At 52.2% G+C, this 15,573-nt stretch overlaps 1 protein-coding gene across 3 annotated transcripts; it reads left to right on the forward strand.

Annotated features, from left to right (window-relative positions):
- Nucleotides 1-220: 220 nt before the first annotated feature.
- TRIM35 (tripartite motif containing 35) lies at nt 221-14,585 on the forward strand. 3 transcript variants are annotated; one of them, XM_008249315.4, is made up of 6 exons: nt 222-750; nt 5,604-5,699; nt 7,158-7,388; nt 10,076-10,098; nt 10,915-11,033; nt 11,906-14,585. In XM_008249315.4, the coding sequence occupies exons 1-6, from the start codon at nt 316-318 to the stop codon at nt 12,481-12,483; spliced, it is 1,482 nt and encodes a 493-aa protein (XP_008247537.2). In that variant the 5' UTR covers nt 222-315; the 3' UTR covers nt 12,484-14,585. The 3 variants fall into 3 exon arrangements, 2 of the variants coding, with proteins under 2 accessions (XP_051687883.2, XP_008247537.2); XR_001792351.3 differs by lacking the exon at nt 10,076-10,098 and having other exon boundaries at nt 221-750; XM_051831923.2 differs by lacking the exon at nt 10,076-10,098 and having other exon boundaries at nt 221-750; nt 10,901-11,033.
- Nucleotides 14,586-15,573: the final 988 nt, after the last annotated feature.

The following is a 15,573-nucleotide window of genomic DNA, read 5'->3' on the forward strand; positions in this document are numbered from 1 at the left end:
CAAGCCGGAAGCAGGTTTCCAGTGTCATGGCAACTCTTCTGCATAGATGAGGATATTTCCGTGCTAACGGCTGGGACTGGAGCAGGCGGGAACTGACGGCTCAGCGTCCGGCCCGCTCTTCCGGGATTTCCCCGCAGAAACCGGAAGTGGGGGCGTAGCCTCCTGAGAGCGCCCCGCAGATTGGCCAGTGTCGCTGCCTCTCAGCACTCCGAGGGGAAGGGGCTGGGCACCGCCCACGTCCTCGGCCAAGCGCTGCCAGGCGTGTGGGAGGGGCCGGGCCGAAAGTTGCGAGCGCTGAAGGCGGCGGCTCGTGCCATGGAGGCTGGCCCTGCCGTGTCCCCTGGGCCTTCCCGCCCCTTCAAGGAGGAGCTGCTCTGTGCCGTCTGCTACGACCCCTTCCGCGACGCCGTGACTCTGCACTGCGGCCACAACTTCTGCCGCGGGTGCGTGAGCCGCTGCTGGGAGGTGCAGGTGACGCCCACTTGCCCGGTGTGCAAGGATCGCGCCTCCCCCGCCGACCTGCGCACCAACCACACCCTCAACAACCTGGTGGAGAAGCTGCTGCGCGAGGAGGCCGAGGGCGCGCGCTGGACTGGCCATCGCTCGCCGCGCCTCTGCCGCCTGCACCGCGGCCAGTTCAGCCTCTTCTGCCTGGAGGATAAGGAGCTTCTGTGCTGCTCGTGCCAGGCCGACCCCCGGCACCAGGGCCACCGCATGCAGCCGGTGAAGGACACTGCCCAGGACTTCCGGGTAAGAGTGGCCGGGCGCGCACGTGGTGGCCGATCCACGGCTGGACCCGGCACCCCTGACTCCTCTGCTCCCGCCCCTGCAGCCGGCCTGGGCCGCGCGTGCCCAGTGCTGCCTCGCTTCCTGCTCCGGCTTGTAGCTGCCTCCTCTGGACCCCTGACCTGTTCGACGTGGGTACCTGCGGGGGTTCCCTTCTACAGGACTGCCCCAGGGACAGGATGAGAGGAGGGGGGGTGTAAACAGGAAATGAGAGCTGGGGTTCCAGGATGCTCCCCAGACAGCCCCGCCCCTTGTGACAGGGCCCTGGGGCCCGGGGCCCAGCACCCTGCACGCCAGTGGGGTGTGCCCAGGAACGGTTGGCACGCCCGATTTAGACGGGGAGGAAGAGCGCAAGACCTGGCTTTGGGAAGGGAGCCTTCAGGTTCCCCCATCAGTCACCTTGTTCCTGAGCACGGTTCCTGTCGCCCTAGGCAGCTCCTTTATTGTGGGTCACTTTTAGGACCCCAGTGCTGGGTTTCAGTGACGACAAATAAGAGCGGTTTACAGGGCAAAATTAAAGCGGCAAATTCTTTGGTATAGGAGGGGAAAATGATCAGAAATGAAGGGTTAGCCTAGCTCAGAAGTTTTCAAAACCTTTGGTGTTTGCTAATAGGAAGAAAACATTTTTCATAGTGCCCCAGACATCCATACGTAAGTGTCAATTTAACAGTTTTCTGAAGATGTCCACTGTATTCTAGCATTTTTTGTTGCACTTTTCTTTTTTAAGAATTTATTTATTTCTTTGAAAGGCAGAGCTAGAGAAAGAGGGAGAGAGACAGAGAGAGAGATCCTCCCTCTGCTGGTTCACTCCCCAAATGGCCACAATGGCTAGAGCTGGGCTGGTCGGAAGCCAGGAGCCAGGAGTTTCCCCCAGGCCTGCTACGTGGGTGCCAGGGCATAAACACTTGGGCCCTCTTCCACTGCTTTCACAGGCACACTAGCAAGGAGCTGGATCAGAAGTAGAGCAGCTGGGGCTTGAACCTGGGCCCATATGGGATGCTGCACGCCATAACGCCAGCCCCTGTTGCTCTACTTTTAAAAATCTTGGAGTGGAGCAATTTCTTTCCTCTTAACCCGTGACTCAGATGCACAGTTTGGAGGACACTGGTTTGCTGGTGGGAATCTGAGTGTTCTGACAAGGAGACACTGCAGGAATCCACAAAGCCTGGTCTCAGGACCTGCCTCAACAATGCGCATGCCCCCTGTTACTGTCACCTTTGTTGAGCCGTGGTCCACTACTGTGCTTTTCCCATGTGTCCTTGGTAGGAGGGCTACGTCCTGATTCCAGACAGTGACAGTGCTGGGCAGCCTGAGGGTGGGGTCCGGGTAGGGGAAGATCAGGGAGCAAGTCGTGCTCACCTGGCAGAGGTCCAGATTGGGGGGGGGGCAGGGGTCAAAGCTGAGAACACCCAGGCAGAGCCCCCAGGTCTGAGCCAGGTGCCAAGGAGCATGTGGTCTAAAGACGGGTTTTGATGTTTCAGCAGATGCTTGAAATGCCAGTTTTCAGGGATGCTGTGGGAGTTGAGAGAGACTGGTGCTACCCTCAGGGAGCTTCCAGCAGTGACCCGAGGGGTGAGGAGGTATTGGTGAAGGGGTCAAGTTAGTGGGCGCCCAGGGTGATGTCCGAGGGGCGGGGCGCAGTCTAGTCCCAAAGGATCTGAGGAGATTGAGACTGAGCGTGGGCAGCCCGAAGCAGGGAGCAACTCCCTCCTTTACCAGACAGTCTGTGCTGGGGCCCTGTGTGTGCAAGGACTGACTCCGGGCACAGAGGCTGCGAGGCTGTAGGAGAGGGCCCAGCCCCGTGGGGTTCGGTCAGCTGGCGAGTTGTAGTTTTGTGTGACTGGAGCTAGGTGGTGGTTGTGGGGAGACCCCCTGGATGCCAGGGGGCTAGGTCGGCAGCTGGGGCCTGCCGTGCTGTGGAGAGCCCCGGAAGTCTCCTTAGGGGGTTTGGTGATGGGATGTGTGCTTAGGCAAAGGTCCCTGTGAGGAGCTCAGCAGAACTAACCACGCCGGCCCAACGCTTTTTGAACACTTACTCTGTGTGCGATCCTCTTAAGCACTGATGGCCGTAGACAGAACGGTTTAGGGTTTATTATCTCACCATTCTGGAGCTCAGAGGCCCTCAACCGTGTTGACAGGCTGCACTCCTGCTGCAGGCTCGGGGAGAATTTACGTCCTTGCCTTCTCCAGCTTCCAGAGACCCCTTCTGTCTTTGAAGTGCGTCATCCCAGCTTCTGCTGTCACATGGCCTTCCTTGGCCAACCCTCCTCCCTCCCCCCGTGAGGACCCTTGTGATCTCATTAGGCCAACTCGGCTAATCAGGGACTCTTGACTTAAACACCTGCAAAGTCGCTTTTTGCCGTATAAGGTCACATTCACGGCTTCCAGCCATTAGAACGTAGACGTCTTTGGAGGAGCCGTTATTCAGGCCCTGTTGTCCTCATTTTACAGGGATACTGAATCTCAGGTTGAGTAACATGTCCAAAGTCCCTGGCGCCCTGGTCAGCCTCTTGAACCTCTACTCAGGTCATGGACATTGGCAGAGGCTCCTCTCCCTGCTGGCCTCCATTCCCGGGGCTGTGTGGGCTTGCAGGGCCGACAGGAGGTTTTGATTGAGTGGAAGGCACTGCGCGGCCAGTAGCAGAGAGGGCGATTCTGGGTTTGAGTGCAGAGCCACACCGACACTTGTGAAGTTGCAGACTGACAGGCGTGTGAGCACAGTACAAGACGTGTCTGGATTTGTCTGGGGGGCGTGGGAGGAGTCTCCAAGAACGTGATTTCTCAGCGACCCATGGGGGCAGCCCTCAGCAATGGTGGCACGTAGAGCCGAGGCGTGAGGAAGTCTGAGATGCATCCTACAGAGCACCGAAGGGCGTGTTTGGGAGCCAGGATTCTTGTCCTAACTGCGTGGGCGTAATGAACAGACCGATGAGATTTGGAACAGGCCATAAATGTTTAAACCGGAGCCCCAAAACCAAATGATACTGACAATCAAATGCAAATAAAACTCAAATCAATACAATTCCAGTTTTTTAAAAAGACTTTTCTTGTTTATTTGAAAGAGAGCAAAAGAGAGAGATTGTCCATCTGCTGGTTCACTCCCCAATTGGCCATAATAGCCAGGTCCGGGCCAGGCCACAGCCAGGAGCCAGAAACTCTATCTAGGGCTCCCACTTGGCTGGCAGGAACCCCAAGCGCTTGGGTCATCTTCCCCTTGCCTTCCCAGGCTTATTAGCAGGGAGCTGAATTGGGAACAGAGTAGCAGGGATTTGAACCGGCACTCTGATATGGGATGCCAGCATGGCCAGTGGCAGTTTAACCTGATGTACCTTAACACTGGCCCCAGTGGTTCTAGTTAAAATGTTAATTGCAAAGTTTTTTTGTTGGAACTGAATCTCTCCTCCTGAGAAAGCTGCTTTAGACTCTCCCTTTATACTACAGGCAATGACTTGATTTGCCAGCCAGAATTTCCCTGTTGGAAGAGCTCTGGAACGTTCGTGTGATGTGATTAGCTTTCACTTGACTCTAGCCCATTTGCCTGCTGAGTGTATTTCTGCTCTGTCTTTATTAGGCCAAGACATTGAAAGTAGTATAGCCTGGCATCAAGTATGTTGTTAACAGAATGCAAGTGTTGTACTGAAGTTATAGGTACCAAAAACATTTGTCAACACTCTGTAGGATGACTCAGAATAGGTTTATCTCGGTGTTTTGTTAGGTTATCATTAGTTGAAAACTCTAAAACTCTTCTTGGAGAACTTGTAAGTCCCACAAAATACACAAACATGGAACCAACAGGGGATGGTGTAGGGATGCTTATATTTTACTAAGGAGAAAAAGGAAACTTGGAGAAGACTGGCCCCAGATGCATGCTGGTTTTAAGTCCTGGCTGTACCACTTCTGATCCAGCTCCCTGCTAATGCTCCTGGGAAAGCAGCAGAAGATGACCCAAGTACCTGGGCCCCAGCTACCCACATGTGAGACCTAGATGGAGTGCCAGGTTCCCAGCTTTAGCCTGGCCCAGCCCCAGGCATTTCAGCCATTTGAAGAGTGAATAAGAGAATGGAAGATCTCTTTCTCTCTCCTTCTCTCTCTCTCTCTCTCTCTCTCTCTAACTCTGCCCTTCAAATCAATCTTTGAGAAAAAGAAGATGATAGACCTGGGGTACAACAGATAGGAATCCAGCCTCAAACTCAGGCTTCTTCAGGGAGTCCAAGGTGATCAGAAGCAATGATGAACATTGAAAAAAATCTTTAAAAAATGACTAAGCCACTAACAGCAGAACCTGCTGATAAAGTATTTCACGTGACCCAAGCAATACTGTTAGACCATCAGGAGAAAGCGGGGTGTGAAGAGGCATGTTTAGGTCGGGCCTCATGGGGAGTGTCTGGACCAGCCCTACCATGATGCCTGAGGACTGCTGACTGCAGATCAGTTCAGCTTGGAAAGTTGCAAAGGGAGTCTGTGAGGACAGCCTTTCCACAGTTGCCTGCACAGCTCGGGGATTCAGGGCCCAACCTGGACCAGCCTTAGGCTCGAGCAGGATGCTGTGCCCTACCCTGGCCAGCTTGAGAGTGAATAGGCCTGTCTACCTCAGTCACGTCTCCCCATCTGTACCAGGCATGCTCAGAGGAGGCAGGCTGGAGAATATCTGAGAATATCTTTAACGTCTGATTCAAGGTCAGGTCCATACTCCCAGGTCTGGTAGATACAGTTGGGCCGTTCTTGTTGAAGTGGAATCCCAGTTGTAAGTGTTGTGTGTTGTCCTCCCTGGCTGTCCTCCAGGCTAACTTGCCTCCCCCCTTCTTCCCCAACGACAGGCCAAGTGCAGGAACATGGAGCATGCACTTCGGGAGAAAGCCAAGGCCTTCTGGGCCATGCGGCGCTCCTATGAGGCCATGGCCAAGCACAATCAGGTGAGTGATCCTGGGCTGAGCAGGGGGACGGGGGACGCCCAGGGCAGTCGTGAGAGTAGCAAAGGACGGTCAGCGCTGGGTGTGACACTTGACACGTTGGCCTTCTGTAGCCCTGCTTGTCTCACATGGCCATGTGTGGGACAAGACTGGGGCTACTCTGCCTCTCTGAAGACCTGGGCAGGACCACAGGGACAGCTTAACAGGCCACCTGCACCTCGCTCACTGTGATTTAAGAGTGACTTAAGCACATGTGACATATCGCCATCTACTGTGTTCAACCAGCAGTGGCCTGGGCTCTTAGTGATTCCATGTCTCCTTTCACTTCCATGTTCACTCCCCTGGCAGCCCTGTCTCCAAAATAAGAGGGATCTTCAAAAAGTTTGTAGCAGATGGAATTCAAAAATGTTTCTTTTAGAGCAAAAAGTTTCGGTATCTGTACATGAGGGCTCTTCAAAAAGTTCATGGAAAATGTGTATTATGAAAAACTATGTTCCCTGCGAGTGTTGTGGATCAGACAAACTGAAAGTGCTGAGATTGGAAGACAAATATTTAAAAAAATGGTTTATTTATTTATTTGAAAGGCAAAGTTACAAAGAGGCAGAGGTAGAGAGAGAGACAGAAAGAGAGAGAGGTCTTCCATCTGCCGGTTCACTCCCCAAATGGCCGCAACGGCTGGAGCTGGGCTGATCTGAAGCCAGGAGCCAGGAGCCTCTTTCAGGTCTCCCACTCAGGAGCAGGGGCACAAGGACCTGGGCCATCTTCCACTGCTTTCCCAGGCCACAGCAGGGAGCTGGATCTGAAGTGGAGCAGCCGGGACACAAACCCGAGCCCATGTGGGATGCCAGTGCTACAGGGTCTTTACCTGCTACACCACAGTGCTGGCCCCAATGCAAATAATTTTTTTTTTTTGGACAGGCAGAGTTAGACAGTGAGAGAGGAGAAAGAGAGAAAGGTCTTCCTTCCATTGGTTCACCCCAAATGGCTGCTACGGCCAGCGCTGCGCTGATCCAAAGCCAGGAGCCAGGTGCTTCCTCCTGGTCTCCCATGTGGGTGCAAGGCCCAATCACTTGGGCCATCCTCCACAAGGCAAATAATTTTTAAACATTGTCATTTGCAACAGTTCATTTCTGTGATTTATGATTTGCCTGGCTGCTGTGCAACTTAAACAAGATACGGGATATTGTATGTTGACAGCCATTGCTGTCTGTAAGCAGTGATTCATTCTTTAAACATTTCCCCCCAAAATTTCATTATTCTGTTTGGCTTTCTCAGCTGAAATGTTAACTTACAGCTTTGTGCGCATGAAGTCTTACTTCGTGCTTTATTCCTGAGGGTTCTACCTGTGCTTCCTCCTTTGAACATAGAGTTTGTGAAAAACCTGGAAGTCTCAGTGCTGGGCAATGGCCGAGGGCCCCTCTGCATTGCACCTTCTCTGACTCCCTCCTGCTCCCGCTGTAGGTGGAGGCGGCCTGGCTGGAGGGCCGCATCCGGCAGGAGTTTGACAAGCTCCGCGAGTTCTTGCGGGTGGAGGAGCAGGCGCTCCTGGACGCCATGGCCGAGGAGACCCGGCAGAAGCAACTTCTGGCCGACGAGAAGATGAAGCAGCTCGCGGAAGAGACCGAGGCGCTGGCCCATGAGATCGAGCGGCTGCAGGTGGAGATGAAGGAAGACGACGTTTCTTTCCTTATGGTGAGGAGCTCAGCATCTGGATGCACTGACTGACGGGGCCAGATGTGCAGGGAGCAGCCATTAGCCACACCCACCAGCCCTGGCCAGCCCAGTCTTCCCACAGGTTCCTGGCCACTGGCCTGGAGCTCACAGAGGATGGGCTCTGAGGGTGTCAAGAGGCTAAAAAGACGAAGTCGAGAGCAGAGTTGCTCGAGGGCCTCTTATTTCTCTCTTGTCTTTGCTGTCCCACTCTCACCGTCTCCCTTGCACTCACTCTTGCTGTCATTTTTTTTTTTTTTTTTGGTTTCTTCTCTTCTCTCCCTTAATTAAATGACATCTTTCAAAATTTTTCAATTTTTTATTTAAATGTAACATCATGGTGTTCTGTCTTCTTAAGCAAAGGATGATTTGATTCTCGAGATCTCATCGTTTTTCCTTTCTCTCGTTGATTGCGTTTTCCCCCCATGAGTCATGGGTCCTGGAGAGCTGTTTCTGTCACTTGAAGGCTGGCTTGTAAATCAGTCAGGAGAGTGAGGCGTGTCCTCTGCCTGGAGAGCAGCCGAACCCTCTGGACCCAGGAGTCTCTGTCCAGCGGAGCGGGAAGGGATGGTGACCTGTGTCATTCAGGCAGGGTGTCACATCCTGGTCAGGGCCTTTGTGGGCTCTCCACTTCATAAAAAGGCTTGAACCCTGAGGACGAAATCATTCCGTGAGGGGCTCTAAAAGCTGGATTCCTTGTCTGTTCTGTTTAGCACGTTGAGAGTGTCATCTTGCCCAGGGCCCAGGGTTCTTTCAAGAATGGTTTTGATTTGTGGTTTCTTTTTTTAAGTAAGGACTTTATTGAGATAGTACTCACATGCTGTACAATGAGTGCAGTGCGTTGAAACTACACAATTCAGTGATTTAAGGTGTATACGGAGTTGTGCAACCATCACAAATGTCGTTACTTTTCACCACTGTAATCACATAGCCTGAGGCGGCCTCGCTTTGTAAAGGGAAAGGGATTGTTTAGCTCACATTATGGAGCTTCAGGTCCATTCTCAGGTGGCCCTGTCGGGCTGGGCGGCTGGTGAGGGCAGCAATGGCAGCGGTGGAGCACACGTGGACAAAGGATCATGTGATGAGCCAGGAAGCAGAGAGCCTGGGCTGCACTCAGGCACCAGGAGCAGCCCTCTGTAAGCATTGCCTCTCAGGGGCACCCCTTCCCCACCCCAGGACCTCCCACTGGACCCTCCTCCCCGACAACATGATTGCCTCGTTTCCTTGCTCTTAAGGCCATGAACTGCGACTTTGGGATATAAACATCTGCCCAAGTGTAGCAGCCAAATCATTTTCAAACCATAGCAAGAACTATCAATTTCAGACTCTTTCATCACCCCAGAAAGGAACTGTGCCCTGTGCCCTTGGCTGTCACTCCCCAATCCCTCCTCCCCCCAGCCCCTGGCAACCACTAATCTATTCTCTATGTAGATTTACCTAGTCTAGATATTTCATATAAATGGAGTCATAGTGGTGGACTTTTGTGTCTGGCTTCCTAATGCTTTGAAGTTTCATACATGCATCTTAATACTTTATTATTTCTTATGGCTGATTAATCTGTCATTATACAGTTATATTACAATCTGTTTATCCATTTGTCCATTCTGTGATCATTTGGATTGCTTCTTTTTTTTTGACTATTATGAATAATATGGCTATAAACATTTGTGTGCCAGTTTTTTTGTGGACATCTTTTCCTTTTGCTTGGGTACACCCCCAGGAGCTTACTTGCTGGATCCTGTGGTAACTCCAGATTTGAAGAACTGCCAGGCTGGTTTCCAAAGCAACTGAAACACGTTATATTCCATCAGCAGTGTGTGAGGATTACGGCTTCTCCACCTCCTCGTCAACACTTGCCTTTTCAAAATTTAGTTGTAGCCATTCCAGCACATGTGGAGTGGAGTCTCATTGTGGTTTTGATTTGCTTTCTCCGGGTGGCTCATGATGTTGAACATCTATTCATGTGCGTGTTGGTCACTAGTGGATCTTCTTTGGAGAAATGTCCATTTGGAACCTTGGCCTATTTTTTGATTGGGTTGTCTTTTGTTGAATTATGAGAGTTCTTTATATATTCTAGATACAATTCCTATATTAGTTCTAGCTCTAGAGTTAAATCTTTGATCCATTTTGAGTTAATTGTGTATGATATAATATAAGGTCTAGCTTCATTTTATGTACGTGTGTAGCTGTTTGTCTCAGCGTGATTTGTTAGAAAGACTGTTTTGTGTCTCATGAATGGGTCTTGACACTCTTGCCAGTGAACGTGACGGTGTATTTCTGCACTTTCACTTTGGTTGCATTCATCCAAATGTCTGTTCTTACATTAGTACTATACTATCTTGATTGCTGTTGCTTTGTAGTAAGTTTGGAAATTGAGGAGTGTGAGTCCTCCAACTTTGGTCTTCTTTTTCAGGATTAATTTGAACTATTCTGGGTCCCTTGAATTTCCATATGAATTTGAGGGTCAGTTTTTCAGTTTTTTTCAAAGACGCTAGCTGGGATAGAGACTGTACTGACTGTGTAGATCCACTTGGGGGATATTGACATCCTAACAGTAAGTCTTCTGATCCATGAACATAGGATGCAGGACTTCTCTTGAAGTTCAAAAACTTACACATTTTCTCTGTGTCTATATCTCCATTTCTATTTTTTTTTTTTTTCAATTTCAGAAACACAAGAGCCGAAAACGGCGGTAAGTTGCCAAGGCTGGTGGAAGGGGTTGGGGAAAAGCAGACAGAAGTACCAGGGTAGTGGCTTGGGTAGGCAGGTAGCACAGCCGGCTGGGCATAATGGCAGAGACTGGCAGGTGGAGAGAGCTCTGTTTGAGGGATTCCAGTTCCAGCTGGCGTGGGCACAGAATGAGGAGTGTGGAGGGTCGCAATCCATGGGGCAGCGAGGAAGAATGCCACCCTGCACATGGCTGGTATTTCTCAGGGGATCATCTGGCATTTACGCTTGGTTCTTGGCCAGCTCCCTCCTCCTGAAAGCCTTTGGACACGCTGGTTTTTGTTGCAGTGGTTGGGTTCACTGGGGTGAATAAGGAAGAACTAACTATGTCCCTGTCAAAGCTGTCCAAAGATGGAAGAGAGTACTTTGTGGGGTAATGAGTTCCCTGTCACAGGAGGTATTCAAGCAAAGGCCACGTGAGACCTTGGGACTTTGGACTAGTACAGCCTTAAGTTTCTTCCAGTTTAGACATCCCATAAACAGATGTATGTGATTTCAGTCTACACATATGGCAAAGGTCTCAGAGGACTTCCTGTTTATATTTCTCCCAGCTGAGGCAGGAGAGCCCTTATATTGACTCTTTCGAAGGGATATAACAGCCCTATGGGCTCCTGGGCTGTCTCCTGCCAGAGCCCACTGCAGGTTTGTCTTGGGGAAGGTGGCCAGGAAATTTAGGCAAGAAGGAAAGGACCCCATCCCGTCACTTGTTTCCAGTTAACGCAGTAGGACCCCGAATGCATGGCCCCAGCCCCGCTCACCGTGCCCAGTCCTGCCTCCCCAGGCTCTTCTGCACCATGGAGCCGGAGCCCGTCCAGGCTGGCATGCTCATTGATGTCTGCAAGTACCTGGACTCCCTGCAGTACCGCGTCTGGAAGAAGATGATCACGTCTGTGGAAGCTGGTGGGTCCAGGCACAAGGCTGGCACTTCACGCCACCCAGAGCTGGCTGAGCACACCTCACCTCCCAGCTAGGCTTCCTCCGGCAGGCCTCTTCCAGGCAGGCCCTGGGCCCTGCTCCCGCCCCTCCTGGCAGAGTGCATCCCTACCCTCTGCCTCCTCTTCAGAACAAAGAGCATTCCCCTCTGTATTCAGAACCAGGTTCTGTATACAGGCAACAACCTCTTCGGTTCAGGTGACCACAGCCCACGTGAGCCACTGTGTCGTGGTTTCACTGGGAGACATGTCAGTGGCCCGGGGGATTTTTCATGCTTAACTAAGACGTCCCAGGGGCGAGTACCTGCCTGTGTCAGTGTCCTGTGGCTTAAAACAACAGAGATGTGTTCTGCTACAGTCCTAGAGGCTAGAAATCTAACTCTGGGTGGGCAGCAGGATTGCGCACCCCTGACACCTGTAGCGGAGAGTCCTCCCTTGCCTCTTGCAACTGCTGCAGTTTGCTAGCCGTCCTTAGCTGTCCTGGTTTGCAGCTCTGGAGCTCGGCTTCTGTGGTCTGGTGGCATTCTCCCCTTCTGTCCCTTCTCATTTTATGACCATACTGTCGTACTGGATTAAGGGCACCGCTACAGTCTGACTTCATCCTAACTTCTTATCTGCAGTTGACCCCATTCCCATATGAGGTCCTATCCCTAGGCTCTGGGAGTTAGGATTTCCGAGTATCTTCTGGGGGGACACAATTCAACTTACAGTCCTGTGTGGACTAGGGCCCAGATGGGACACAGGAGATGGGATGGGCCCATGGGAGCCATTGGAGGGCGGGACAGAAGGGCGGGGCGTCACGTGTGCTAACTGTCCCCCTGCTTGTCCCCTTGCCTGCAGTGCCCTTCAGCTTAGATCCCAACACTGCAGCCGGCTGGCTTTCTGTGTCCGATGACCTCACCAGCGTCACCAACCATGGCTACCGCGTGCAGGTGGAGAACCCGGAGCGCTTCTCCTCGGCGCCCTGCCTGCTGGGCTCCCGGGTCTTTTCGCAGGGCTCCCATGCCTGGGAAGTGGCCCTGGGCGGGCTGCAGAGCTGGCGGGTGGGCGTGGTGCGGGTGCGGCAGGACTCGGGTGCCGATGGCCACTCACACAGCTGCTACCACGACACGCGCTCGGGCTTCTGGTACGTGTGCCGCACGCAAGGGGTGGAGGGGGACCATTGCGTGACCTCGGACCCGGCCACGTCGCCGCTGGTGCTGGCCATCCCGCGCCGCCTGCGCGTGGAGCTGGAGTGCGAGGAAGGGGAGCTGTCCTTCTACGACGCCGAGCGCCACTGCCACCTGTACACCTTCCACGCCCGCTTCGGGGAGGTGCGGCCCTACTTCTACCTAGGGGGCGCACGAGGGGACGGACCCCCGGAGGCCCTGCGCATCTGCCCCCTGCGCGTGTCCATCAAGGAAGAGTTGGACGGCTGAGCAGGCCGGGGTCTTGCACTGGGGGTCCTGTTTCCTTCCTACCGCTCCTCCGCAGTCCACCCTGCGCCAGTGTCTCCCGACGGTCTGGCAGGACGCTCTCCCCACGACTCCAGGCCCCAAGCCGCTTGCTTCACGTTTCTCTCCTCTTGCCCCCCTTAAAAGCCACCTGGGAACCCCTTGAACCCAGGCTCTGTGGAGCCCTGGTACCTTCAGGATGTGAATTTTTAAAACCTCATTCCAGGATTTCTGGGGATAATGTTAACTTTCAGGGCAGACCTCTTTTAATCTGGGAGACAGCTGCCCACTGAAAAAGAGTTGGTTGCTCAGTTCTCCAGTGTGGAAGGCTGGCAGGGAAGTGCCAGCCAAAGGCAGGAGGCAGGAGAAGTGAGAGAAAAGCACGGGCCGGTGCCCTGGCTGTGTTTATCTGGGGGAAGGGGTGGGTAAGGCTGCCTGGGCAGGGCAGGCAGGTGCAGGAGTGACTGGCGTGAATGGCTCTAGCAGCCCTGGGTCTTAGGGGCTGCCCTTGTGATCTGATCCTGGCCCTGGAGTGTGAGAGCCGAGTAGGCTGTGGGGCTGTAGCTCTGGGTGGCGTGGTTTGCACAGGGAAGGCACTCTCCAGCGAGCCGCTGGCTCTCTAGGAATTGGTTGCATAGCAAGGGCATCTTTCCATGGCCAGTGAGGCCTGGGATGCCGGACAAGAAAAGAGCATTCGTGCAGGGCAGCTGTTGTGTCTTTGGGATAGGACCCAAGACTCAGCTAATCCACCCCTTATGTCAGTATCTTTTTTTTTTCTTCTTAAAAGATTTATTTATTTGAAAGTCATAGTTACAGAGAGAGAGAAGGAGAGGCAGAGAGAGAGAGAGAGGTCCTCCATCTGCTGGTTCACTCTCCAATTGGCCACAACGGCTGGAGCTGTGCCGATCCAAAGCCAGGAGCCAGGAGCTTCCTCCAGGTCTCCCACATGGGTGCAGGGGCCCAAGGACTTGGGCCTTCTCATTCTGCTCTCCCAGGCCATAGTAGAGAGCTGGATCAGAAGTGGAGCAGCTGGGTCTGGAACCAGCGCCCATATGGGATGCCGGCACTGCAGGCGGAGGCTTTACCCACTACACAGTGCTGGCCCCCTTATGTTTGTATCTTAAAAGGGCTCCATGTAGCCTCCCCGGGGGTCCCACAGGGTGGGAGACAACGATGTCCATCCCCTCCAGTGTATTTGTGCTTCTTGGACAACTTCCTCTGAATAGAGGTTCCAGAGAACTGCAGAAAAAAAGTTCTGGAAACCATGGTTCCAGTCTGTTCCCTCTCTGGCCTCAGTTTCCTCGTGTGTCCATGTAGGGCTGGGGCATGATGGCCCTCTGTGGTCGCTGCACAGGAAATCCTCCGGAGTCATTCTCCCTAAGGCATGTGGAAAGAAGGGAAAGGCGAAGAAAGGGGTGCGGCCTGGGGGTGGCCCTGTGGCTGCCACCCTGGACCCCAGGGGAGGGAAGGGAGGCAGGTGCCGCGCTCTTGCCTTTGCTGACTCAGGTTGCTCGTCCTTGCCGTCCCGACTCCTGGGTTTTCATCCCAACTTCTCCCCACCGCCACGCCCACAGACCTGTGCCCCCTCACATGTGCCTGCAGATCGTTTCTAATGCCAAATCTCCGTGGCCCTGGATCACCATACCCCGGGAGGCAGCCTTGTAAAAGGACGTAGTTCCCTGTAGAAGTAGGGTTAACTGGGTGTGTTTCTGACCAAGGACTTGACATTCTACCTGTACCCTACCCCTTAGTACACACAAACAGGCAATTGAAAGAAAAATTAGGACTTGCACCTATACATGTTTGTGTACACTGGTTCCATAAACAGTAGGGCCACGGGGAGGGACCAGGTAGAAAGTGCCACTGTGTGAAGTGGGCCAGGTTAGGGGTGGTGAGGATGTTGGCAAACTGGCACATGTGCCTGGCTGCAAGACACTTAGGCTGAAGAAAGTTCAAGCACATCTGAAAGTGTATACCCTCGACTATCAAGTATTCATGTAGCCCATAAATATAATTTCTATGTAATGAATGTGACCTGAGATTATTTTGTTAGTTATAATAATAAACTTTTTAAAATGGTTTTTTCATCTTGGTTGTTGAAAGTTTTTTTTTTTTACACAGAATAATTTGGAGAGCATAGACTTTTTTTAAAAGAGTGTTTGAGCTAAAACCCACTTTTTATTTGACATTTTCCTTTAGAAATTAAAGCTCATGTTCATCTATGTAGTAGCATGTATTTGGCTTTATTCCCTTTTATTGTCAGATACTTCATTGTAGGAATGATGTACTATAATTTATTTATACATTCATCAGTTAATGGGTATTTGGGTTATTTCCACTTTGGGGCTATTATGATTAATCCTACCATGACCATTCTCTTGGGTATATTCTGGAATGGATTTGCTAGACCCAGTAGTAGCTACTGAACCTTTTGAGGAACTGACAAGCTCTTTTGCAGTGTGGCTGAATAATTTTATATTATCCCCAGAAACATAAGAGAGTTCTGATTGTTCCACATCCTTGCCAACTCATGCTATTATCCGTCTTGTAACTTAGCTATCCCAGTGGAGGTGAAGTGATGTCTTATTGTTTTCATTTGCATTCCTTTGATGGCTAATGACATTGAGCATCTTTTCACATGCTTTTTGGCCATTTGTAGATCTGCTTTGGGGAAATGTCTTCAGATCAGTTGCCCACTTTCAACTGAGTTATTTGTATTTTTATTATTGAGTTATAAGAGTTCTTTAGAAATTACAGAAACAAGTCTCTTTATCAGGTATGCGACTTATAAAACTTCTCCCTTGGCTAGCGCCACGGCTCACTAGGCTAATCCTCCACCTTGCGGCACCAGCACACGGGGTTCTAGTCCTGGTTGGGGCGCCGGATTCTGTCCCGGTTGCCCCTCTTCCAGGCCAGCTCTCTGCTGTGGCCCGGGAGTGCAGTGGAGGATGGCCCAAGTGCTTGGCCCCTGCACCCGCATGGGAGACCAGGAGGAGCACCTGGCTCCTGGCTTCTGATCAGCGCGATGCGTCAGCTGCAGTGCACCAGCCGCAGCAGCCATTGGAGGGTGAACCA

This window comes from Oryctolagus cuniculus, chromosome 2, assembly GCF_964237555.1.
Source record: "Oryctolagus cuniculus chromosome 2, mOryCun1.1, whole genome shotgun sequence".
Lineage (NCBI taxonomy): Eukaryota > Metazoa > Chordata > Mammalia > Lagomorpha > Leporidae > Oryctolagus > Oryctolagus cuniculus.

Excerpts from the sequence above, each read along its gene's own strand:
- TRIM35 (XM_008249315.4), top strand. The coding sequence starts at position 316 with ATGGAGGCTGGCCCTGCCGTGTCCCCTGGGCCTTCCCGCCCCTTCAAG. Across the intron at positions 751-5,603 it reads ACACTGCCCAGGACTTCCGG|GCCAAGTGCAGGAACATGGA; the intron begins GTAAGAGTGGCC and ends CCCCAACGACAG. Across the intron at positions 7,389-10,075 it reads ACGACGTTTCTTTCCTTATG|AAACACAAGAGCCGAAAACG; the intron begins GTGAGGAGCTCA and ends TTTCAATTTCAG.